The sequence below is a fragment of the Pseudorca crassidens genome, chromosome 2 (genome assembly GCF_039906515.1).
Source record: "Pseudorca crassidens isolate mPseCra1 chromosome 2, mPseCra1.hap1, whole genome shotgun sequence".
Lineage (NCBI taxonomy): Eukaryota > Metazoa > Chordata > Mammalia > Artiodactyla > Delphinidae > Pseudorca > Pseudorca crassidens.
In genome coordinates, this window is record NC_090297.1 from 18,381,959 (window position 1) to 18,407,234 (window position 25,276).

Below are 25,276 nucleotides of genomic sequence, written 5' to 3' on the forward strand. Positions count from 1 at the left end.
TCACAGCTGGCCTGTGTGTCAGGGCCGGGAAGCTTGCATATTCAGTCACACAGCAAATACTGTGCTGTCCCCACTCTGTGTCACTGCATGAGACAGACATGGCCCTGCCTTCATGGAGCTTTCGTCTAGTAGGGGAGACAGTAATCAAGTAACTACACAAATCATTGTTTTCTTTTGGTTTTTTTGGCCACACCACGTGGCTTGTGGGATCCCAGTTCCCCAACTAGGAATCGAACCTGGCCCCTCAGCAGTGAAAGCGTGGAGTTCCAACCACTGGACTGCCAGGGAATTCCCAGAATCATTGTTTACAGATTTCTGGCCCCACTGCAGAAATCTGAATTGGTCAGAGGTAGGATGTGGAAGTAGGCACTTATTTTATAGGCCTCCCCCAGTGAGTTTGATGAGCAGCCTGGTTTGGGAATGCCTCGTGCACTGGGAAAACAGCGCATGAGCTTTGGGATAAGACAGATTCAGGTTCAAATCCTGGCTCCACCACTCTTCAGCTTTGTGACACCTCTCTGAGCCTTAGTTTCCTCATCTATGAAATGGGAATAATGACACCTCACAGGAATTCTTGTAAGGATTCAATGAGAGAAGTGGAGCTCAATAAATTTTACTGTCCTTCCTTCATTCCCTCTAAATGCAGAATGAAAGGCAAAGTTTTGTTTTCTCTTGACAGGAATTAAAGCTTTAGGATCACAAGATAAGGACCATTCTGAGGTCACTGAGTCCTTCCTAATAATTGAAATCTTAGCCCCTGCTGCCCCAGATAGGATTAGTTCAGCTTTTCTGTTTTTGGACTCCTATTTCAGGTCCCCTAAACCGTAGCCCCTAACAACCACCAAAAAGGCAGACACTACCTAATTTCTTGTTATCTCAGGGGTCGCAAATACCAGGAGTTTGGTGTAGGACAGTGGGAAGTGGTGGGAACAGAAGGAAAAAGGGCTATTTACACAGCTCCACCTGATTGCTTCCAGGCAGAAGGCAGGGCCCAGTGTGGCCACATCATGGAGTTTTAAAGAAAAGACAGAAATCTAGACGTCTATGTAAAATTTCCCAGTATTTAAAACCCAGAAAATCTATATAAAGTGGATAATTTTCCAGAAAAATACAACTTACCAAAATTGACCCATATAGAAATGACAAATTTAAACAGACTAATTACCATAGAAAAAAATAGAGAAAGTAGTTGTAGAGTTTGCCCTATAAAATAGCTCCAGGCCTAAGATTTCATAGGAGAATTCTTTCAACCTTAAAGATTAGATAATACCAATGCCACGTGAACTATTCCAAAGCAAAGAAAGAGAAGAGGTTAAGGAACCCTGGACTTGGTTATGGTGTAGCAACAATTCCCAAATCTCAGTGGCTCAACACAACCAAGATTTGTTTCTCACTCACACTGCATGTCCAATGAGGGTCTGTTGGAGCTCTGCTTTACGTCATCCTCACGCAGGGACCCAGGCTGAGGGAGGCCTTCTAAGATTTTCAAGGCAAGTTAAGAATACTGCACTGGGGCTTCCCTGGTGGCACAGTGATTGAGAGTCCGCCTGCCGATGCAGGGGACGCGGGTTCGTGCCCCGGTCCGGGAAGATCCCACATGCCGCGGAGCGGCTGGGCCCGTGAGCCATGGCCGCTGAGCCTGCGCGTCCGGAGCCTGTGTTCCGCGACGGGAGAGGCCACAGCAGTGAGAGGCCTGCGTACCACAAAAAGAAAAAAAAAAAAAAGAATACTGCACTGGACCCTAAGCTACGTCCAGAGGTGACATCCATCATATTTCATTGGCTGCACCTAAATTCAAGGGGACAGGGAAGTACAATCCATCCATGCACCTTGATGCAGAGAACTGGAAATATTTGCTAACTCCAAAGGCAATCACAGTAGCCTGGACTCTCAGGTACTCCACAAGGCCACCCAGCTTTGAATTCCACACTTCCAGGCTTCAGCAGGTCACTTAACCTCTCTGTGTCTCAGTGTTTTCCTCCCCAAATGAGGAAAATACACCAACCTTGTGGAGCTATCATATGATGATTTAATGAGTTAAACATGTAAAGTGCTTAAAATCGTGCCTGGAACATAAAAAGAGCTCAAGACATGTCAGCCAGGACGTCAGTGATGAATTAGGTGAAGTACCCAACATGGAATGGGCATTTAGTAAAGGGTTTTTTTAAATTTCATTTATTTATTTATTTAATTTTGGCTGTGCTGGGTCTTCTTTTCTGTGCGTGGGCTTTCTCTAGTTGTGGTGAGCGGGGGCCACTCTTCATCGCGGTGCGCGGGCCTCTCACTGTCGCAGCCTCTCCCATTGCGGAGCACAACTCCAGATGCGCAGGCTCAGTAGTTGTAGCTCACGGGCCCAGCTGCTCCGCGGCATGCGGGATCCTCCCAGACCAGGGCTCGAACCCGTGTCCCTTGCATAGGCAGGCAGACCCCCAACGACTGCGCCACCAGGGAAGCCCAGTAAAGGGTTTTTGTTATAACTGAAGCTCTGAGGAAAATGATTTGTCCAATGTAACCTACCTGGTACATGCAGCATAACATGGTGGTTAACAGCCTGAGCTCTGGGGTCTCAGCTTTGCACCAGAGTAAGTACTTAATAAATGTTAATTAATATTTGGAGGTGGTTCAATGTGGTTAGCCTCAGCACAGCCTCTGGAGGCCCACTGCCTGGCTTCAAATCCTGGTTCCACTACTAACCAGCTGTGTGTCCATGGGCAAGTTACTTAGCTTCTCTGTGCCCCAGTTTTCTCACCTATAAAATGAAAATAATAGGACACCTATAATTACGAAGATTAGAAAACAATATAAGTAAAGCTCTTGGGACAGTGTGTGGCACATTATTAGTGCCATATGGTTATTAGCTATTATTAGTACAATACTCTCAGTTTGCCACAAGGAAACATTCGAAAGTGACAGAAAAATAGTTCATTTCTCCCAGCTTAACTGAGACAGGAGAGGAGGGAAGGTGGGTACAAATTCAGCAGTCCTTTTGCTACAGAAATGTTTGCAGATGAACCTGGGAGTAGGAGAAAGAAAAAATCGGAAGCTTTTCCTACCTGCCCCAGGGTAATCTTAGAAGTCGGTGAGAATTCCCATTTGTCCTCAGACATCCCTGCAACATAGGAGTGCAAGGGAAGAGACAGAGTAAGGAGAGGCAAAAGGCATTATCCGCAAATCAGAGCCAGGCTACCTTGCAAGAGCTGGTTTCTTCCAAATCCAACCCCCTTAGCAATTGCAATTTCCCACTGAACCAGACGGGGATGCTGAGCTGACACTAAGTAATGGACACTATCTACCCTTTTCCAACCCACCAGATGTTGTTCCAAACCTTTCTCATACATTATTCATATCGCCCTCATAATAAAACCCTACAGAGTAGGTACTCTTAGTATTCCCATTTTATATATGACAAGTCTGAGGCTTAGAGAGGCTAAGCAACTTGCCCAGCAGGCCATACTCCGTATTTGCGGGATTGAGGCAAGAGTACAAATGGTGGTGTACTTAAAAAGTTATAAATGGAGCTAACGAACAGTTAAATAAAATACAGCCTAGGCAATTCCCTGGTTGCCCAGTGGTTAGGACTCTGTGCTTTCACTGCTATGGGCCCGGGTTTGATCCCTGGTGGGGGAACTAAGATCCTGTAAGCCGCACAGCCTGGCCAAAAACAAACAAACAAGAAATACAGCTAGAATATTCTGCTACCTGGACAAAAGAACCTTCGCAGTGACCTGGAGGCCACCTTCAGATTTCTGAGCCTTTGGAGCTCTGCACTAGAAGGTGGCGGAATGGGAGAGAACAGGGCCCGAGCCCCACCCCTCTTCTCTTACCCCTAAAATGTGTCCCTGCAAGGGGCCTTGTGCACAGGCGTGCAGGTGTCTTAACCTGTATGCTCACGTTCTGTTCTAGGGTCTCTAAATTGAAAAGGTCCGTCAGGTATCCAGCACAATGAATGACAAAAGAGCCACAGCACTGCATTTCAGAACACTAGGGACCAAAAGAAGATCTTAAAAGCTTCCAGAAATGGAATGAGGGAAACCCACACAAAGAATCAGGAGTCAGAATGGCATTGTATTTCTCAAAGCTAGAAGACAACAGAGCAATAGCTTCAGAATTCTGAGAGATTCTATCCTCATCCAAATTACCAATTAAATACAAGAGAAATTTAAAGACATTTTCAGTGGTCACTTAATATGTATGGCAGTGTGGTAGCCACCTCCAAGGGGGCCTCTAATGAGTTCTACCTCTTGGTATTCACACCCTTATGTTGTTCCCTCTCACACTGAATATGGCTGACCTATGGAACCGTGCAATATTTTAGAATCAACAGTATGTGATTTCTACGGCTAGGCCATAAAAGACATTGTGGTTTCTACTTTGCTCTGTTTGATCACTTGCTCTGGCGAAAGCCAGCCACCATGTCACTAGGACACTCAAGCAGTCCTACGGAGCGGTCTATATGGTGAGGCCTCGTGCCAACAGCCTGCACCAACTTGCCAGCCATACGAGAGCACCATCTTGGAAGTGGATTGTCCAGCTCCATCAAGCTTTCAGAAGACTTGAGGTTCATGAGAGAGCGAAGACAGAACCCTCCAGCCCTCCAGCAAAGCCCCTCCTAAATTCTTGACTTGCGGAAATTGTGAGATGAATGCTGACTGTTGTTTTAAGCGGATAAATTTGGGAGTAATTTGTTACACAACAAAAGGTAACCAGTATGGGTCTATTGCGGGGGGAAGAGCAGGGAGCCACAGTATTTTGTAGTTCTTCCAATTAAAAGGTGAAGTCTGTCTCTCCACCCTTGAATTTGGATTTGGCCAATGAAACTCGTTTTGGCTGACGGGACATTCACAAAAATGATAGAGGTTGATGGTTAACAGGTGCTTGTGCAATTGGGTCTTCCCTCCTGTGCTCCTGGAACTCAGCAACTGCAACAATGTGTCTGAGTTCTGGTAGTCTGCAGGAGACTTGTCGCCATCACCTCAGCTGACAGTCCATATCAACAAGACTTGTGAGTGAGGCTATTCCAAACTAATCAGCCTACCCAACTTGCCCAGAAAAGAACTGACCAGGTGATCTACAGAAGCATGAGAAATACTAAATGCTGTTGTTTAAAGATTTTAAGTTTTGGAGTGATTTGTTACATGGTATAAGCTAATCGATACAACATATTTACTTCATGTATACCTTTTTGTTTCAGGAAAACAAACTAGGCTCAAAACCTAGTAATTTCCCAAACTTATCTGATCTTGGGCAAGTTAATTTACCTCTTTCAGCCTCAATTTTCCTCACCTTCAAATTGGGGATAATATTGGGTAACACTCCCTATCTCTCAAAGATCATGTGACAAATAACTGAGATGAACTACACGAACTACATAATGTGCTTAGCACCATGTCTGGCACACACTGCTCGATAAACCACTAAAGGATGACAATGATGCGAATGATAGGAAAGAAGCCAAAAGTGAGTAGAAGGCCTGGGTTAGTCCTGCAGTGGGATACAGTCTTCCCAAAGAAAGGCTACTGAGTGTATCATTCTATCAAACAAATATTCGCTAAGCGTTTAGCACTTGCCAGTCCCCTTCTCTGAAACTGTAACATGAAGGCAGGAATAAGTCATAACATTGAGCTAGCTGAACCAGAACCAAGCTTGCCTGCTTCACAAAGAATTGAACTAGGACATCAAAATATTTCTGAATGGAACTTGAGCAGATGTTTATTTTCGTTTGCAGCCCCCAGTCTGGTCTGGATACTTCAGAGCCAGAGTGAAGGGTAGGGGCTATCCAAAGTATCTCTTAACTCTCTCAACTTCCTATCTCTCCCCGTCTCCACCAAGAAGTAAGAACGCATTCTACCCCGAAACCAGAATCATTTCAACTCTAAATAGTGGCTTTCCACTCTTGATCGCAACCCAAAAGATGAAAAACATTTTAAATTGCACCTGAGTATACAAGAAGCTGAAACAAAAGTTCCATAAGTGGAGACTAAAATGTGTAATACATTCTGAATTTTCTATTTTATTCTATTTAATTTTTTAATGCCGGTCACAATCCTCTAAATGGATTTTAAAACATATCAATGGGTCACAACCAGCTGTTTGAAAGAACTGCTCTGAAACATCACATGGGGAGGGGACTTAAAGGTCATCTAGTCCAATCCTTTTATTTTACAGAGGGTAAACTGAGACTCAGAGAGGTTAAATCACTTGCCCAAGGCCACAAAGCTAGTAAGTGGCAGTGCTTGGATTTCAACCAAGATCTGACTCAACTATTGAATTCTTACCATGTGTCAGCCACTACGCCGAGTTCTTGAAGAGCATCATTTCATTTAATACCCACTGTGATCCTATGAAACAGATATTACCATTCCCACTTTACAGACGAGGAACAAAAAGTCTCAGGATGGGGAACATGACTTATTCAGGGTGTCACACAGTCAATAACAGACCCACGACTTGTCTCCAGATTCAGCTGTCCATAAATCCTGTGGTCTCGACCACTAAGCCCACTCAGAAGAAAGTGGTTATGAAAGTGGGTTTGTGAGCTCTAAGCGCCTAAGCGTGCACATGGGCGGCAGTGATAACGTTGTGCTCCCTACTCTTCAGGGCCTTATCACTGCGCCACCAGCTCCCAAAGAACGTTGGTGGTGGGCTTCCCTGGTGGCGCACTGGTTGAGAGTCCGCCTGCCGATGCAGGGGACACGGGTTCGTGCCCCGGTCTGGGAGGATCCCACATGCCGCGGAGTGGCTGGGCCCGTGAGCCATGGCCGCTGAGTCTGCGCGTCCGGAGCCTGTGCTCCGCAACGGGAGAGGCCACAACAGTGAGAGGTCCGCGTACCTCAAAAAAAAAAAAAAAAAAAAGTTGGTGGTAAACGAAAAGAGAACAGACTTTAGCCTAAGGAGGAGGAGAATTCGAAACGCAGCCCGGAACACCAGTTTAATCTCTGTTTAAACTCGGAACACCAGTTTAATCTCTGCTTTTCAGTTTCCCCATCTGTGAAGCTGGGACTACAATAGCATCCGTCTCCAGGACTGAAAGAGCCAATCTTAATTTCCCGGCCCCCGGAAGCGCCTTAGCAAACGTCGACCCTTTCCGAGCCCCGCCCTCTTCTCCCCACGCGCTTGCGCCGCACAGGGGCGCCTTTTACGACGCGGCGGTTGCGGCGCGCTTGGCGGCCGGAGTGAAACGAGCGAGCCGCGGGTGGCGGCGGCAGGGCACGGGGAGCGCGGGCGGTGGCGTCGCCATGTCGCATGGCCACAGTCACGGCGGGGGCGGCTGTCGCTGCGCCGCCGAACGTGAGGAGCCTCCCGAGCAGCGCGGCCTGGCCTACGGCCTGTACCTGCGCATCGACCTGGAGCGGCTGCAGTGTCTCAACGAGAGCCGCGAGGGCAGCGGCCGCGGCGTCTTCAAGCCGTGGGAGGAGCGGACCGACCGCTCCAAGGTGGGCCTTCCGGGGCGTGGGTGGGCGGGCGGGGACCCGCGCGGGGCCTGAGGCCGCCCGTCTGCTCTGTCAGTCTCATTTCTGAAGTTAAAAATAACCACAGCCCGATTGCCAAGCGCTTTCCCGTGCCCGTCTCCTGACACCCCTTTGAGAGGCGAACAGGGTCGAATCTCCCCATTTTGTAGGTAGAGGAGCCGAGGCCCAGAGACGGGAAAGGGCGCTTTGCTTTACACGGCCAACGTTCAGTTCCAGGGCTGCGGGGGGTAGTGAGGGAGGATGACCCATCAGGGCGTTTTCCCTACCGTTTGACCACTGGTCCTAGCGGTTGCCTGATTACTTATCACCTGATGAAGACCGAAGACCAGCCTAGGGAGATGAAGCACGTTATCCTATCTAGAGTATTTACCATTGTGGGGCGTAGAGCCATTTGAAAGCTGTGGACCGCATAGGCACAGATCTCTGCACACAATTTCAGGAGGCTAGTTGGTGCAGGAAGTTAATAAGTGCTGGAAGACTGAGGGCGGTTGACTATCTGCATTGCACTCCAGCTGTAAAGCAGGGTGGAAGATGCCTAAAATCGTAGGCGCTCAGCAAATATTTGTTGCTTTCTCCTCTCTCCTCCTTCTCCCCTCCAGTTTGTTGAAAGTGATGCAGATGAAGAGCTTCTGTTTAATATTCCGTAAGTATTTCTTTGGTGCTTGCCTCAGGCTAAAGAGGCTGTACCCGTTTGCCTTACCAGGATTCATTCCATGGTTGTGTCAAGAGCACACCTCTGTTTCTGGAAATGGGGTAAATTACTGAGGTGGGTGTGAGTAGCTTTCTTGGTGCAAAAAAGATGTATTTGTTAAAAGATAACTGAGAAGTCAAGGTAAATTTTTTAGAACCAAAGAATACCAGAGGCAGACATGATCTTAGAAATTACCTAGCACAAGTCTGACACATGAGTAAACTGAAGCCCAGTAAGGGGAAGGGCCTTGCCCAGGGTCACACAGCTCAGCAGAGATTGAACCCCAGGTTGACAACCCTCTTTTTTGCATTCTGGCAGATTTACAGGCAATGTCAAGCTCAAAGGTATCATTATAATGGGAGAAGATGATGACTCACACCCCTCTGAGATGAGACTGTAAGTGGCAAGGGTCTAGGCCCTCAAGAAGCTCCTATCCCTTTTTCTCTTTTCTCTGGTAGCACTTTATTCCAGAATAGTCTAATTTTTTCTTTTTACTGGGTTAAATATCTCCTCCCCCTCTTAAAAAAAAGTCTTATGTTTGTTCTGCATTGAAATACACTTATCTGTCTCTTCCTGAATTAACGACATTTTTAGATTAAGTATCTTTAGCGCCAACAGCTTGTCTCTCTTCAAAGTATTTGCTGTGGCACCATTGGCGTCCTATAAATGCCAACTGTTGATGACTTTGCAGTTTTCTTAATAACCCAGCTGCAGATCTCAAATGATCTTTAAGGAGTCTACTTTGGGGTTAGCTTCAACATCTTCCCTTGCTGTTTCAGACAATTACAATCTTTCTGTGTGTTTTGTTGAGATGGAAGCAGTCCATCTGAGTTTACATGGCCTTTAGTTAGCAAAGTTCTATATACTCCTTGTAACATGGAATCTGTTCATACTAGAGCTAGTACTCTCTTTCTGACAAGTTGCCTTATTCCAGCGTAGCCTTTCTAGAGGAGGGGACACTGCTTTCTGAGGGCTGCAGAAGCAAATATCAGAAGAACTTTACATAAAAAGTTCTTCTGAAAAATTGATCAATTTAAATGAGAGATTTAAGAAATGGACACTATTTTTGAATGTTAGAAACATGAATTTGAAAGCAAATCCACATATTTAATCATTGTAAGGAAACAAAGTACGTTTGAGGTGATGCTTTCTGGGACTCGTTTACTTGTGAGATGGATTGACTGGACAAGACTAGACATCCATGTTGTGTTGTAGTTAAGAGGGGGCTCTGGGGTAAATAGTCGGGTTCAAATTCTGGCTGTACCGCTTGCTAGCTGCATGACTTGGGCGATACTTCTCTGTATCCCAATGTTTCCATATGTAAAATGGCAGTAATAGTCTGAACCTCTTAAGATTGTGGAGAGAAATGAGCTATAACATGTAAAGAGCTTAGAATAAATCTGGAATGTAGTATGTGCCCCGTTTTGTTTTGTTCGTTGGTTGGTTTTGGGTGGGGGGGTTGGCTGCGCTGCACAGCTTGTGGGATCTTAGTTCCCCGAACAGGGATTGAACCTGGGCCCTCAACAGTGAAAGAGCAGAGTCCTAACCACTGGACCGCCAGGGAATTCCATAGTATGTGCCTGGTTTTGGAAAGGCAGGTGCAAATGCTTATAGAGCCCTCAGTTCTAAGCACTTTGCACTTTATCAAATCTAAGATGTCATTGATTATAAAATGCACCATTATTTTATGTACCGTTGATAAAGAAAAAAGCAGTATCTGTTCAACTATGACATGTCACTGATACATTCAGAAAAGTTAACTTGAGACCTTAAATCAGTGAAATTTGAACACAAACTAGGTGTTAGATGATATTAAAGAATTATTGCTAATTGTTAAGTTGTTCATTGTAAAATGGTATCATATTTTTTTTACGAAGTCCTTACTTTGTAGAGATATATACGGACATATTTATGAATGAAATGATACGTTTGAGATTGCTTCAGAATATCAAGCGCAAACAAAATGGGGGTGATAGGCAAAATTGGCGTCTTGAATATTGAAGCTCAGTAATAAGTATGTGGAGATTCATTATATTTTTCTCTTTACTCTTATGTATGTTTGAAATTTTCCATAGTAAAATTTTTTAACAAGTGTGTCTCTTAGAATTGATTCAGTTTAATATCCACATCAACCGTATGGGATATGTACTATCACTATCCCCATTTTACAGATGATGAACTAAGAGACAGATTAAATCACTTGCCCAAAATTACACAGCTGGTCAGTGACAGAACCAGACTTTAAACCTAGGAAGTCTGGCTCCAGAGACACTGCTTTTAACCACAGTGCTACACTGCCTCTCATAATGCTGCTTATAAATGTTCACTATTATTATTCTGTGCATCATTCTTAGAAACACTTTGAAGCAAACATTTGCTTTCCAAATGTTACCTGCATTTTGCTGCAGCTAATATCTAGGCCCCTCCCACGTGGGTGTGTTAATAAGACACTAGAGATTGGGGGTATGTGTGGCCCAGTCCTTTAGCATTTGTGAGTTACAGAGGAGACTGCTGTTTCTTAGATATGTCTTTGAAAATTTGTTTCTTCACTAGCAGTTTTACTTAACTTTCCAAAGCCCATTGTGAGTTGGCGGCCTTTTGTGCTTTCTTCAAAATGGAAATCCCCAAGTTGTATTTTTTTAAGACTTGTAAGATGACTCTGTATAGGGTAATTTTGAACACAGAAAAATGCTTGAGTGTTGGGTTACCTGATCTTATCTCTTAACTGTGTTTAAGATGTTTCTGCCAAAGTATTTTTTCCCCATGAGTAAGCTGTTTTATTTAACATCCTCAGCTTGGTCTGAATGTGCTGAGTTGCTTATTTTCTCCATGCATTTGCTGCATGTGACCCAGTTTGAGCTATCGCTTTGTGTATTGCTTCTCATGCGCTCTTAACCCACTCAAAGGTGCCACTGGCTTATGTTGCAGTTCTCAGCTCTTGTTGGATTAAAGATATTTGTGTATAAATGCCAGTAAAATGCCATTTCCAAAATTTGATCTCCTGTTGATAGAACCGAGGGCAGTTGAGGAGTCAGTAGGAAGTTCTGAGAACCTGAAAAATGTGATGATGCACATTTCTTGATTTTTCTCCCCTTTCCTTTCTCAGGTACAAGAACATTCCACAGATGAGCTTTGATGATACAGACAGGGAGCCAGATCAGACCTTTAGTCTGAACCGGGATCTTACAGGAGAACTAGAGTATGCTACAAAGTAAGCACTGGGCCTCTCTTCCACTCTTTGGCTTCTGAGAATGGCAGGCGCTCCCTCACTTGCAGTGAGCATCTGTGCATTAGCATTTAGTGGGCTTGCAATTGTTTTTGGCCCATCTCCTGCTTCCTTAGCATCAGAAACAAGTTAAAACAGTGGAGAGCCCTGATCCTAGGCTTGGTCAGATTTTGGCAGAGGTTCAGTGCAAGCCACAGACTTGTTAACCTGGAAGCAATTGACAGATTTGAATGAGCTCCTAGTATGGTCTTAGGAAAGATGTTTTCAGAATTCCTCTTTGCATAGTGGGCTTACAGCAGCCAAGTTACATGTGACCACCTTACCTCTCTCATTTTCCTACTGAACTTGCTTTCAGATCCCTGCGTGGTCGCACAGCATTTCTCATTCCTGTTCCTTGCGGGCAGGGGCAGTGTTGATTCATTTTTCTGTCCCTATTGCCTTGGACAAGATCTGGCAGATGTTCAGTAAATGTTCACTGTATTCATTGCTTGCCCAAAGGAGAAGAATGAGACGTAAGACCCCAAGATTGTTCTCTGACATTTGCCTGGGTTTTACCACAAGATGGAGCTGGAATTGACTTTTTTGACATGGGTAGTGAGCTTCTCACTGAACTCTTAATTGTTGTCTTCTCTCTCCGCTCTTTCATCCTCTAGAATTTCTCGTTTTTCAAATGTCTATCATCTCTCAATTCATATTTCAAAAAACTTTGGAGCCGATACCACAAAGGTCTTTTATATTGGCCTGAGAGGAGAATGGACTGAGGTAAGATGGGGTTGGAAGTATTATTGCCCCTCTAATATGTGTACATATGTTTGTATATCTGCATGCTGTGGTGGTAGGAGCTTGAAGGAAAGGAAAAAGAGCAAGTGAGACATTGATTGCTCCCAGTCTAGTTTTTCTCGGTTTCATCACTGTAAACTGTCTGTCTCATTTGACAGGCTATAGGAATTTTAAGGGGGTTGAAATAATACAGTTGATATCAATGCAGTTTTTCACCTTAAAATTCTTTCCTTCATTTAACATTGTTGGTAACCTTTCTTGTTCTGGGCACCAGAGATAGGGTGATAAACAAGATAGACAAGGTCTTCTTCTCATGGTGCCTCCATTATAGTAGAGGAATGGATCTTCTAAGTGATGGGGTGAATCATTGATTCGATCTTACCCAGGCTTCTCAGGATAAAAAGTATCAGAACGGGGAATAGATTAGATGATGACTTCTAGAAATGAGCCTGAATAAGGACCACTCCGTTGAGTGGTCTAGGCAATGGCCAGCTGACCCAGCCTCTCAATTTTCTTGCAGCTTCGCCGACATGAGGTGACCATCTGCAATTATGAAGCATCGGCCAACCCAGCTGACCACAGGGTCCATCAGGTTACCCCACAGACACACTTTATTTCCTAAGGGCTGGCCAAGGCTCCCACAGAGGCGTTGTGTCAGTGAAGATGTACGACATGCTGTTGGGAAAGACAGAGAGAGATGGGGCTCCAGAGAGAGTTGGCTGCCACAGCCTCTGCCAAGCTTTGTCTTTGGGGCTTGCTGCAGAAACCTGACCTACGGAAGACACCACACCCCCGGGAAGGGTCGTGTGGGTGCCGAGGGACAATCGTGGTTCTCTGGGGCCCTGCGGAAGTTGGGTCTTGGGGTGGTCAGCACCTGGCAGTCATGGATAATGCCTGCCTTCCCAGTTAATGTGGCCACAGGATCCCAAGTGTCTTGATGCTTTGTGGCAGGATTTTTGTGTGACTTGTTTTTTTTAAATGGAGACTCCTCCTGGGCTGCAGTAAACTTTGTGAAGCCTCAGCATTGTGTTCGTATTAACCACCAGGAGGGTGTCGAGCTAGAAGTCCTTGTCCCTGCGTGCTCCTTCTCCCTGTCACCTTTCACCATTCTTGTCAAGCTGCCCAGCTTGGAGTTGTCTGTTGTGCGCTAGTGTCCCATGGTTATAGTTAGAAGAGCAAGAATCTCCTGATAATGCGTAATAGCTTGAGAAGAAGTTCTTTTTTCCTGCTAACCAGGTAAGCAGTCTGAGGAGAGCATGGGCATCGTTTCTGTGTTTGTTGGGATCCTGGTCAGGGTAAGATTGGGACTTAGATAAGATTCCTCTTGGGACATCCTTAATATTTATTAGCTTCTAACTAGTGTTGTAAGCCCAGTTGCCAATTTGGAGATCTCAGTTCTTCTCTTCATGGATTTTTATTCACTGTGACTAATAAGCTTCCTAATAAATCCTTGCCAGACTTAATGTTTGTATATTCTTTTGAGTTCTTGGTAGTACTCATGAAACCTTTACTGAGAACTGTATGAAACTTTGAAATCTGTTGTTGTTTGGGACCAGGTAGATGATAAGTGCCACAATTAAATCGACACTAGATCAGTATCTCCAGGAAAGGTCAGGTTTAATTCTGTACAGTAGGCTAAAAACGCTCCTACACCCACCCACCCACATTTTGTAAAGAAGAAGGTGAGGTTAAAAACCTTCTATTCCATTTCTTAGGTAAGGAAGTAAGTTGTGATGTTTACAAAAACAAGGGAGAACAGATTCTGGAGCTCATCAGAAGAAGTGATGGTGAGGAAAGTGAAGTGAGCAGCCCCTAAGGTCTGAAGGTAGACCCGAGAAGTTGGACTTAAGATTTGAAAGTCAGTACGGCAATTGGACAGAATTTAAGTATCCTAAAAGAGGGGATTTAAAGTGGTCAGTATTCTCTCCTTTGCAGAAAATAGAAACACTTGATAATGGAAATTAGTGTTGAATTTAATCCTGTTGAGAGAATGCCTCTGAGGGATTGGCCCACACCGTTGCTAGCCTGTTTCTCCAGCTTATCCTGGGGAAAGCCTGCCACCACCAAGCCTTGCCCGAGCCTCAATTTCTAAAAATGCAGCCTGAAATCAACCAGAATGCAAATACAATTCTCGAGGCACCAAGGGTCCTACTCACTCCTCCGCCACAGCCTATTTATTTCAGTTGGGTCATTTGGAGATAAAGAAGGGCTATGTTTTAATTTGGAGTAGGGGGAAAATAAAGTTAGAAGTGTTAGAGCAGACTAACCATTAATCCCACTAGCACTAATAACCGGTAGCCTCTGAGACAAGGCCTCTGAATTTGAGCTTCACTCTGAAGAATTTGCTCAAAGTGCCACAGTGTCTTAGGTGATTGGGGTGCAGGAGGAATTGTTTATTCTTCCACAAGCAGACCCAGCAGGGATTCTGGGAGTGGGAGCAACTGTGTTGTCCTCATCCATTCACCCCTTTTCCAACCCTGGATCCTTGGCCTGCTCTGGTCCTCTGGACCCAAAGTTTTCCTGCTCTGTGACGGGCTGAGCACTTAAGACCAAACTGCCTCTTAACCTGGGAAAAAGTGCTTTGTTGAGCTTCCAGATATACTGTTTTCTTTCAGTTCAAAAAAACCTAGTGTACACTAAGCTGGGCAAATGAGTCCTAAGCTGCTGAGGGATGACTCGTTTCCTGTGTGCAGATGCCCACAGGCCCTGTCAGGGACATGGTCCTGCAAACCCAGTTTGCCTCCCCTTCCAGCCTTTATGTGGACCCTGAGCCCCATTCCACTTTTTCCGATGCTGCAAGGAGCAAAGGGTGACTCGGTGACCAAATGAAACCCTCTTTGTTAACTGGAGCTCGCTGATGGTGGTATTTTGTGCACTGTCTGTGTGGTATTGCTTGCTGAGGGCAGAGCTAAGACAACACCTCCGATTCCTGACCAGTTGTCTCGGACACTGCTGATGCCAGTGTTCTTTTCTCCCAGGTCCTTTTTAGAGTCATTATGTCCTCAACGCTGTGATTTTACACTGTATAGAGCATTTCCACACGGCTTCATTTGAGCCTAACAGCAAAGCTGTGAAGTAAGCTGGGTGGTTATTGTCACCGTTTTACAGCTCAGGAAGCAGGTGCAGGGGCAGCATCACAGTGTAATCCTGAGGTTGCTGTTTACTTCCCTCCCCTGAGCCTCAGTTTCCTCATCTTTAAAGTAAGGTTGGAAGACTAGATGGTCTCAAAGTGTCTTTTCAGCTGAGTGTATGACTTTATCCATGACCCTGGAACAGGACGTGAGGGCCAGTGGTGGAAACCCAAGACCATAAATGGATGGGAAGGTGGGAAGCTCTGCTAGTGTGAGGAATGCCTCTCCTTCAGGACAGGTTTCCTCCAGGAGATGCACGGGTGGTGGGAGCAAGTGGGAGCCACGGAGGCACTGTCTAGATTCGGCCGGAGACTCCGTGGCTTGGTTATGGGGAGTGGCCCCACCGTACCCAACATGGCAGCTCCTATCTGAAGAAACCCCGACGCCCACTTCCGGGTTCCGTACCGCTGGCCAGGCTACTTCCGGCAGCGCGATGGCTGGGTTCCCGGGACTCGAACGGAAGTTCCGGCGGGGGCGGCAGAGGGGGAAGAGTGTGTGTCTGTGCGGGAGAGAGAGGAGAATCGCCCGAGAGGTCTCGAAACCCCCAGGAGTGGAGGTACCGTGGTCCGGGGCCAGCAGGCCCGGGGAGGGCACTGGCGGGGCATCGGCCCACCGCGAGGGTACTGGCGAGTGGGGAGGGGCAACCGCAGTTGTGAGGGATGGGGGTGGGGAGTGAGGTGCGAAGAGGCGCTGGCCGGTCTGGGGGACTTTGGGGGCAGAGAGGGGGAGGAAGATGGGGTCCCGGTGTGATGAGAGGGACTTCGGGGTCGGAAGTGGAGGATCCCATTGTGGGGCGGGTGCTCTCCAGGGTCAAAGGTAGAACGCCCCTTTGTGGCCAGAGGCGGGTCCGGGGTCAGGATAGAAATTGTCACTGTGGGGAGGGCGACTCTCGGTCAGAACAGAAGTTCCCATTGTGGGGAGTGGGAGACCATAGGGCAGGGTGGAAGTTTCTACTGTGGCGAGGAAGACCCCAGGTCAGGGGGGAAGGCACCACTCTGAGAGGAGGGGCCTGGGGTGAGGGTGGAAGTATCTCTGTGGGGAAGAAAGGGAATCTCAGCTTAGGACAAAAGGTGCATTCCTGTGTGGGAAGAGGAACCCCAGGGTCAGAGGTGAGGGATCCTACTGTGCGGAGGGGCGCTCGGGGGAGAGGGGAGGGGGAAGCCAGTTGGTGGGGTGGGAGGGGTGGGCGCTGCTAGGAAGGGTCGGCACTTAGGGGCAGGTAGCAGAAGCTGCCGGGGAGTTTGGAGGATGCTAAGGACGGGAGGAGCCAGCCAGCTTGGCATTCTTTTGTGCGTTTGGGAGTCCCAGAGCATGGTCGAGCTGGGGGACCTATTTGGAGTCAGTGGGCAGCAGCAGGTGGCCTCATACAGGGGGGCGGGGGGCACTGTTTAGGAGGTGGGTGGTGGATCGGAGTTTGTATGCCTTCTGGGGACATGGGCAGCTCCCAGGGGCTCTGAGAAGGGCTGAGCCAGAAGGCTGATGGGGGCTGGATGGGAGGGAAGTTGGAGAAAATGTGTGTGGGGTTGAGGGTAGGGGTTGGAAACATATTTCCCGGCAGTTTTCCTTCCCTTCATTTCCCAGTAGGGCCGGGAGTTGGGAAGGAGGGGACGCAAGGGCTCTAGAGAAGGGGGATGATTGGAGAGCAGGGAGAGGAGGCAGTTACTTGCCAACAGAGTGTTAGGTGGGGAGAAGGCAGCAGGGGATGCCCTGGCTCCCCTGCCCCACGGCCCCAAAGCCCTGCCTCTGCCCACCTCCAGCAACCTCAGGCTGTGTGGGGGGCCAGAAGCAGGGCCACTAGGGTGGCTGCCCCTGCTTTTCAGCCCTGGAGTGAAGGCAAACTTCCTGCCTGCTTGCTCGGACCCAGAACTTCTTGCCTGGCTTTTCTTTGTGCCCAGGATAGAACCTGAGGGCTGATGGCCCGGGTAGGCCCTGGGTTTGAGGCTCTGCTTCTGTGTCAGGATTCTCTCCCCTTCCTGGCCTTGCTCTTGACCACTGTCCCGAATGTGCACAGGCCCCAGCCGTGGAGCCCTGCAGTGTATGTGTGGTAACACCATGTCTGTGCCCCTGCTCACCGATGCTGCCACTGTGTCTGGAGCTGAGCGGGAAACAGCTGCGGTAAGGGTCATCTGCTACCCACGCAGCCCCCAAGGGGCCAGCTGGGGAACTGGCTGGAGGGGGCGTGGGGAAAATAGAGGTGGCAGTGAGGAGAGGGCGAGCAGCCTGCAGCCGGGAGGCAGGGGCTTAATCACCTGTCTGGCTGCCACCTCAGTTCCCCTCCAGGTCCTTGGGGGTGAGGGAGGGGTGGCCAGAAGTTGGAGGACAGAGTGAGAGTGATAGCAGGACGGTGACTGCCCTATTCCCCATTTCTGATCCTTTTCCAGGTTATTTTTTTACATGGCCTTGGAGACACAGGGTGAGTGAGCTGGGGAGGGGGTGTTTCTGGGGAAGTGGGGGAGGGCCCAGGGGGCGGGACTGGAGCGGCCTGCGCCCTTCCTTCCTCCCTCTACACATCGGTGTCTTTTCTCTCTTCCCTCCTACAGGCACAGCTGGGCTGACGCCCTCTCTACTATCCGGCTCCCTCACGTCAAGTACATCTGTCCCCACGCGTGAGTGTCACCCCAGCAAGGGGAGGGGCTGAGGATGGGGGGTGGTCCTGTGGTCCCAGGCCTGTTCTCCTGCCGGCTGCATCCTGGGGCCTGGGGCCCAGAGCAGTCACAAGTGCCATTTTCAGCCTTCATCATTCCTGTGGAACCCTCAGGAATAGGGTCCAGCCCCAGACCCAAGGCCTCCTAGACCTGAGACTCCTAGAACTAGCACCCCCTGTACCCCTTCCCCAAGTACTCACCGACTGAGCTGGAACCCCGCACACCGAGTGCTGGGCTGTGCTTCTCCATTGCTCCTGCCGATGCCCCCAGCCACAGCCTCCAGCCCCACGTGGCAGGTTGCCTGGCAACACCTTAAACACAGGCCCTGCCTGCTGGGAGGGTTCCCCAGGGGTTGCCCTGCCCCCACCTGGGCTTTCTGCTGTGGCTTCCTCATCCCTCCTGAGCATGACGGCCCCTCTTGCTGTCCCTCCCCAGGCCTCGGATCCCTGTGACACTCAACATGAAGATGGTGATGCCCTCCTGGTGAGTTTGGAGAGGGGGAATAGGAGCTTGAGGGAGCTGCCTGGGGCCAGCCCAGGTCTCCTAGGAGCTGCCAACGCCTCTGCTCCTCCAGGTTTGACCTGATGGGGCTGAGTCCAGATGCCCCAGAGGACGAGGCTGGCATTAAGAAGGCAGCAGAGAACAGTAAGGCCCCAGCCCCTCCTCGGCATCCTCCCTCTCCCCCTCTGCCCGCCGAGGAAAGTGCCTGGCAATACCTGTTTGGCTCCCTTCCTTGGGTCCCTGTGGCAGCTTTCCCTCCACCCAGTCATGCCCCCTCCCCCCAGTCAAGGCCTTGATCGAGCATGAGATGAAGAATGGGATCCCTGCCAATCGGATCGTCCTGGGAGGCTTTTCACAGGTGAGGGGAGAGAGGGGGGGTGGGGGGTGGGAGTTGAGCTGTGCCCTCATGAGCCCTCATTCTCTCCTTCCTCCAGGGTGGAGCCCTGTCCCTCTACACAGCCCTCACCTGCCCCCACCCTCTGGCTGGCATTGTGGCATTGAGCTGTTGGCTGCCTCTGCACCGGGCCTTCCCCCAGGTGAGTGTCTCCACTACCCCGCTCCTGCCCTCTGTCTCCTTGAGGCTGGGGGATTGCGCCCAAGCACTGGCTTTGCTCTCTGAGTCCCGTCTGGCCCACAGGCAGCCAACGGCAGTGCCAAGGACCTGACCATCCTTCAGTGTCACGGGGAGCTGGACCCCATGGTTCCCGTACGGTTTGGGGCCCTGACAGCCGAGAAGCTTCGGTCCGTTGTCACACCCGCCAGGGTCCAGTTCAAGACTTACCCCGGGGTCACGCACAGCTCCTGTCCTCAGGTCAGTGCCGAGGGGCTGCTTCCCACTCCCGCCCTTCTCCTTCCTCCCTCCAGCCAGGAGCCTCTCACAATACCCCCACCCCCCACCCCCAGGAGATGGCAGCTGTGAAGGAGTTTCTTGAGAAGCTGCTGCCTCCTGTCTAACTACAGTTGCTGGCCCCCAGCGCAGTCCCCCAGCTCATGGGGGACTTGGCACACGCGGCACCATCTTGGATCTGAGCCGGTCGAGCCCCTCTCACCCTCCTGGACCCTTCCTTTTCCCACAGGCCTCTGGGGTAGGCAGGCCAAGGCCTGGCCGGGCCTCCCTTCCTGACTTCAGCCACCTGGCTGTCTGCCGCAGGGGGTGGGCTGCTTTCTTATCCCATTTCCCTGGAGGGGGGGGCCCCCCTGGCAGCAGTATTGGAGGGGCTGTAGGCAGCGGGAGAAAGGGGCCCAGCCGCTGACCCACTCACTCAGGACCTCACTCACTAGCCCCACTTTGGGCCCCTCCTGTGACCTCAGGGTTTGGCCCCTGGGGCCCTACCAGGCCCCACCTCCCACCCTCTCCCGCCAGCTGATTCTGCCCAGATAATCGTGTCTCTCCTGCCTCCACTCCAGCTGCTTCTCAATCATGAATGTGTCTGTGGCCCGGGCCCCCTTGCTGCTGTGGGCTCCCTGCCCCTGCGCAGGAGTGTGGGTGACGGGGCGGAGTCCTTCGAGGGGGCCTCCCCTCAGCCATTCTGACTTGGGGGCTGGGCCCTGCCTCCCCATTACCCTCCGCCCCCGCGGGCCTGGAGCCTGCAGGGCTGGACTGAGGCTCAAGGTCTCCCCCAGCTGCCTCACCCCACATTGTCCCCACTCTAGGGCCAGGGGGAGGTGGGGAGGAGTCATGTCTTGTCTTCTGTCTCCATGTAGTTTTGGGTGTTTTTCTTGTTGTGTCTGGATTCCGATAAAATTAAAGAAATTGCCTCAACTCTTAGGCCTGGATGATTCTATCCAAGGGGTAGAGTGTGATCACGTGCAAGAATCTGCTCCAGTGTAAGAAAACTTTATTTTAAATACTTTGGGAAGCTCCTTCGTAGCAGTATAAATTAGTGCCCGGGAGGAGGGCGTTCTGTGTGTCTCAGGGCCCTGCTTCGCCCCACTTGCTCTTGGTGGTCCTCCTGGGTTCCTGGACCCTGTGGAATAGAGACCCCTGATACCTGGTCAGTGGTGCGCTTGGCCTCATGCCTGGTGGGCTGAGTGGGCACCGTTGGGGTCTGAGGTAGGGGAGGCTCTGAGGCCCCTGGGTTCCTCCCAGAGGCTGGAGAGCAGGCAGTTGTTTCTCTTCCTTTTCTGGTCCCTGGTAGGGGAGGGTCTCAGGCCTGCGCGCCAAAGCCTGAAGGATTCTGCTTCTGCCAGCGCCATAGATCTTCACCTGTGATGGGGCGAGGTCTGTGCTCAGGGTCCACGCTGGAGTGCAGGGCCCGCACCACCTTGGACAGCCCGGAGTGGGCAGGGCCAGACCCCCGGCGGCCCTTTTCCTAGCCCCTGACTCTCTCCCAGGGGCCAGGCTAGCACCCAGGGTCAGGGGTTGGGCTAGCACTCACACATCCTATCCAGCCCTAAGGCTGCTGACCAGCCCAGCTCCTTGAGGGCCAGGCTGGGGTTGGCATAACAGGCAGCCACATCGCCTTCCCGCCGGGCCACCACCTTGTACGGGATCTGCAAGAGAGGGGGCGGTTGTAGCTTAGCTGAGCTGGCCCTAGCCTTATCTGCCAACTTGCTAACCAGGCCCTCAAGAAATGGAGGTCCAGAGCAGGGTCTCGCTCTCAGGCGTCAAGTCCTAAGGCAGGCTTGGGGAGACAGGGCGGTGCTGGGATGCCCGTCATGTAGGTTAGTGGGAGGGGCTGGGGGTGGGTCAGGGTGGGCTGCCAGCCTACCTTCTTCCCCGAGGCCTTCTCCATGGCCACGACCATCTGTAACACCGAATAGCCCGTGCCCGTGCCCAGGTTGTAGATCTGCCCAGAGAGGAGAACAGGGACCGTGCCAGGGGCTGGACTTACTAACCCTCTGGGCCCCATTGGTCCAGGCCTCCGTCTCCTTCCCCTCCCTCCCTTCTCTTCCTACCCGGCAGCCACACTGCTCCTTCAGCTTCCTCAAGGCCGCGATGTGGCCCTTGGCCAGATCCACGACATGGATGTAATCCCGGACGCCTGCAGAGGAGGAGGTGGTGGGGCGCTGGGTGCAGTACAGTCTCTGTCCCACCGCAGTCTCCCTCCCGGCTCCCACTCCTGGCTCCTCCTGGTTCTGAGCTCACCTGTGCCATCCTCTGTGTCATAGTCGTTGCCAAAGACATTTAGTGCCTCCCGTCGTCCAATCGCCACCTGGGGTGGAGGTCAGGTTAGCTTTTCCCAGGACCTTGGCACCAGCTGTAGCCCTCAAGTCTAGGGCCACCCCCTTCCTTTCCCTTCTCCCTTACCTGGGAGACATAGGGCATGAGGTTATTGGGGATGCCCTGGGGATCCTCGCCGATGCAGCCCGAGGCGTGGGCGCCTATGGGGTTGAAATATCGCAGCAGCACTGCATTCCAGGCCTGTGGGACGCAGGTCAGACGATGGGGGTTGGGGTGCAGGCTGCGCGTCCCAGCTGAATCCAGAGCCCACCCTGCTGGTTGTCTATCCCTAGAAAGGAGCAGGGTATCGGGCCCTCCCTGCAAGTGCTGTGACCTCGTGCAAGTCACTGCTGCTTCCTGAACCCCAGCCTCCTCCTTGGTGGAGGCTGATCAGGATCCCGTCCTCAGGCTCACGGGGGTGGGCTGTGAGGGGTCCGTGAGCGGAGCCACGGCTGAATCAAAGGGGGCCCTCACCTTGTCTGCCTGGCACAGGTCCCGGATCATTTCCTCGATGAAGAACTTGGACTTGCCATAGGGGTTGGTACAGCCACCTGTGGGGTGAGCCTCATCCAGGGGCAGGTACTGGGGGTTCCCATACACGGTGGCCGAGCTGCTAAACACCAGGTTCTTCACCCCGTGGGCCCTCATGATCTGCCCGTGGAGGGGAGGCGTCAGTGGCCTCTGCCTCGCACGCTATTCCTGCCCCCTTACACCTCCCAGGTGGGTGGGGCTGAGCTATGGGCTCCCATTTACAGAAGGGGAGACTGAGGCTGAGAGGCAAAGACCTAGCAAAGATGACACAGCTTGGGCTCTGCCACCGTGTTTGGCACTGCGTACCCGGCCAGGGGCCCTCACAGTGTCTGTGTCCTTGCCTCAGGCCTCACCTCCAGAAGCTGGATGGTTCCTGTCAGGTTAACTCGGTAGTAATCCAGAGGCTTCTGCACCGACTCGCCCACAGCCTTGAGCCCAGCAAAGTGGATGACTGCCGTGAAGCTGTGCTGCAGGGTTGCAAAGCTGGGGTCAGAGGTTGCTTACAGGCCTGGCCCTTGGCTATGCCCCTTTCCTGTCTGCCTGCCAAGCACCCACCTTCTTAAAAAGACGCTGTAGGGCTGCCTGGTCCAAGATGTCCATCTCCTCAAACTCCACAGAGTGGCCTGTCAGCTCCTGAACCCGGCGCAAGCTCTCAGGCATGGAGCCCCCTCCTGGTTGGGCACATAGAGGCCATCAAAGTCAGAGAAGATGGGGTGCTGGGTTCCCAAGGGACTGGCCAGACACCCATCTCTTGGAGGCAGAACGCAGGGTTTCCCTTCCATCCCCCTGGGAGCCCCAGCCCCCTCCGCCTGCTCACCACGAATGGCGTTATGGAAGTTGTCGACGACCACCGGCGAATAGCCCGCCTCCAGCAGCTCCAGCACGGTGTGGCTGCCGATGTAGCCAGCCCCACCTGTTACCAGCACCTTCTCCGCCATCGCGCCTGGCCCAGGACGGAGACTCAGAGGTGGCTGAGGCTGCCTGCTCAGGGCCTCCTTCGATCTGGACTCTGGCGTCAGAGGGAGGCAGTGGTGCGTCCTAGTTAATAGGGTGGGTCTGGAGTCAGCCCTGGCCCAAGACTGGATACCATCACTTTCTGGCCTTAGGCCTTGGAGACCACTTCTCTCTTGGCCTTAGTTTCCATCTCTATAACATGGAGTTTATAACTGTCCAACTATCACGTGGTAGTGTGAGGGTCAGATGAGGTGATTTTAAAGGACTGCCACATGGTACAGGTGGGGAGACTGATGGCACAAGTGCCATAACTGACCGGGGGTTGGGAAGATGGAACCCTAGGCTCCACACTGCCTTCCCCGAGGTGTCTGGGGACTGGACAGTTCTGGACAGAAGGAAACAAGGCAGCAGCATTGGGACTCCAAGAGCCCAGGAAGGGGTTCTGTCTGCTCAGACTCGGACCTTCCCAGTCCCTCTGCCATCACTAGGTATAAACTGGCTCCTTGGTTCAGTGACTAATACCTCCTGGGGTAAGCAGCCCCCTGACTCCCTCCCACAAAGGTCAACTGGGAGGAGGCAGGAAATATAGCAGACGGCCTCAGGGTGGGGTCTTTTGCCAGGCAGGCTGAGCCCAGCTCTGGGGTTACAGCACTGCACTCCTGGAGTGGGCCCCACCCCAGGTCAGCCAGGCTGGTTCCGCCTGTGCGGATGCCACTCCCGGCTTGGAGCTAAGGATCCCGCCTAGTTCTAGGTGGCACTGAACAGGGTAGTGTAGACGTGGCCTTGGCCCCAGGCTCCACTGTCAGGTGTGCACCACCACCCTGAACAAACTCTACGGGCAGAGACGGTGGAGCGGAGGAGGGGGGCGGGGGAGGAAACTCAGACACTGAGGTCTTTCATTCCGGGCGGCCTGGCCCGCAGCCGCCTTCCTCCGAGCTGCGTCAATCCTCTTCTGGGCTCATCCAGCTCGACTGAACGCCCGCTGCGTGCCAGGCTCTGTATTGGGCACTTTTGCATTATTTTCCTGAATTCCCCCAATATCCTGATGAGGCAGGTGTTATTACTGGCACTTTACAAAAAAGGATACTAAGGTCAGAGAGGTGAAGTAATTGCCTTAAGTCACAAAGCTAGTGCTGGCCGGGCTAGAATCTGGATCTCCAGGATCAAAGCCCCGCCCCTCTCCCCAAGCAGTTCGCCCCCCGCCCCCACTGTTTCCCGCTGGACTCTGCTCCTGACGCTGAAGCCGCCCCCGCCCCCGTCCCACCGAGCTCCATGCACTGTGCGGGCCCCCGGAAAGTGGTGGCGGAGGAGCTATGGGAGGCAGGAAGGCTGGTGAGGCCGGCCTCCCTCCGACTCGCAGAGTGGCCTCGGTCAGCTGTCGCCTCCTCAGTTTTCCCAGTCCGTAAAATGGAGAGGAGGGGGCGCAGGGCCGTGAGCTATCAAGTGCACTTGAGCCTCAGGCTGGGATTCGGGCGGTGGCTCGGAGGGGGCCGAACTAGGAGTGCCTTGGCCGGGAATGAATGAACCCTGGCCACCCCAGCCAAGGCAGCGGGAGCTGCGAGCAGCGAGGGTGGGTCCGGTCTGGCGGGACTCTGCCCAGAACGCAGCCCAGATCCCCGAGACTCTCCTTCGCGCCCGGCGGACCACCCGGCCCCTCGCAAACCCGCCCAGACCCCCCCATTCACCTCCCGAACCTGCTCCGCACCACGCACCCCGCGCTGCCTCGAACGGCGCCGCCTTCCGAGCTCCGCGCCCAGTCCCTTTAAGAACCGACGGCCCGCCCTGGCCCCGCCTCCTCCACGCCCCCAGGAGACGTGTCAGCGGGGCGACCGCAGTACGGGGCGCCGGGAGGACCAAGGAAGCTACGTCTTCAGGACGCCTGCGCGGCACGTCCCGCAGAGGGCGGTACCGACCCGTGCCTGGGCGGTGGGCGGAGGAAGGCACGGCACGGCCCGGAGCCGCGCCCGCGAGCCCAGGCGCCAGCGCTTGTCCCGACCACGGGAGACAGGCGCCGCGCCCCAGGAGATGGGGCTTCTCAGGGGCGCCCGGCAGCCGTCCCGCGGCGGGAGCCACAGCCAAGCGCGGGGCCGAAGACCGCGGCTCCACGCTCGCCCGCAGGTTTTCCACTGTTTTCGCCGCTGCCAAACTTTCTTTTTAGTAACCCTGGCATGAAGCAGATGGCTGC

The 25,276-nt window shown here is 51.8% G+C and overlaps 3 protein-coding genes across 14 annotated transcripts; 2 read left to right on the plus strand and 1 right to left on the minus strand.

Moving 5' to 3' along the window:
• Positions 1 to 7,129: 7,129 nt before the first annotated feature.
• Positions 7,130 to 13,629, plus strand: PITHD1 (PITH domain containing 1). Of its 3 annotated transcripts, XM_067724065.1 has the most exons (6): positions 7,220 to 7,433; positions 8,069 to 8,112; positions 8,479 to 8,556; positions 11,267 to 11,371; positions 12,040 to 12,148; positions 12,687 to 13,629. In XM_067724065.1, the coding sequence occupies exons 1-6, from the start codon at positions 7,236 to 7,238 to the stop codon at positions 12,786 to 12,788; spliced, it is 636 nt and encodes a 211-aa protein (XP_067580166.1). In that variant the 5' UTR covers positions 7,220 to 7,235; the 3' UTR covers positions 12,789 to 13,629. The 3 variants fall into 3 exon arrangements, with proteins under 3 accessions (XP_067580157.1, XP_067580146.1, XP_067580166.1); XM_067724056.1 differs by lacking the exon at positions 8,479 to 8,556 and having other exon boundaries at positions 7,130 to 7,433; XM_067724045.1 differs by lacking the exon at positions 8,069 to 8,112 and having other exon boundaries at positions 7,131 to 7,433.
• Positions 13,630 to 15,703: 2,074 nt separating this feature from the next.
• Positions 15,704 to 20,205, plus strand: LYPLA2 (lysophospholipase 2). 3 transcript variants are annotated; one of them, XM_067724013.1, is made up of 10 exons: positions 15,707 to 15,853; positions 17,309 to 17,412; positions 17,679 to 17,710; positions 17,838 to 17,903; positions 18,378 to 18,425; positions 18,517 to 18,587; positions 18,728 to 18,801; positions 18,878 to 18,979; positions 19,081 to 19,254; positions 19,347 to 20,205. In XM_067724013.1, the coding sequence occupies exons 2-10, from the start codon at positions 17,335 to 17,337 to the stop codon at positions 19,395 to 19,397; spliced, it is 696 nt and encodes a 231-aa protein (XP_067580114.1). In that variant the 5' UTR covers positions 15,707 to 15,853; positions 17,309 to 17,334; the 3' UTR covers positions 19,398 to 20,205. The 3 variants fall into 3 exon arrangements, with proteins under 3 accessions (XP_067580131.1, XP_067580114.1, XP_067580121.1); XM_067724030.1 differs by lacking the exon at positions 17,679 to 17,710 and having other exon boundaries at positions 15,704 to 15,853; XM_067724020.1 differs by lacking the exon at positions 19,081 to 19,254 and having other exon boundaries at positions 19,308 to 20,205.
• A 59-nt stretch (positions 20,206 to 20,264) lies between these two features.
• GALE (UDP-galactose-4-epimerase) lies at positions 20,265 to 24,954 on the minus strand. Of its 8 annotated transcripts, XM_067723938.1 has the most exons (11): positions 24,777 to 24,892; positions 22,955 to 23,175; positions 22,693 to 22,808; positions 22,491 to 22,604; positions 22,081 to 22,257; positions 21,694 to 21,807; positions 21,532 to 21,598; positions 21,342 to 21,427; positions 21,155 to 21,232; positions 20,822 to 20,936; positions 20,441 to 20,649 (listed from the first exon to the last, which is right to left on the minus strand). In XM_067723938.1, exons 2-11 carry the CDS (start codon positions 23,073 to 23,075, stop codon positions 20,591 to 20,593), a joined length of 1,047 nt encoding a protein of 348 aa, XP_067580039.1. In that variant the 5' UTR covers positions 23,076 to 23,175; positions 24,777 to 24,892; the 3' UTR covers positions 20,441 to 20,590. The 8 variants fall into 8 exon arrangements, with proteins under 8 accessions (XP_067580019.1, XP_067580015.1, XP_067580018.1 ...); XM_067723918.1 differs by lacking the exon at positions 20,822 to 20,936 and having other exon boundaries at positions 20,265 to 20,649; positions 24,804 to 24,954; XM_067723914.1 differs by lacking the exon at positions 20,822 to 20,936 and having other exon boundaries at positions 20,265 to 20,649.
• Between the last annotated feature and the right edge of the window lie 322 nt (positions 24,955 to 25,276).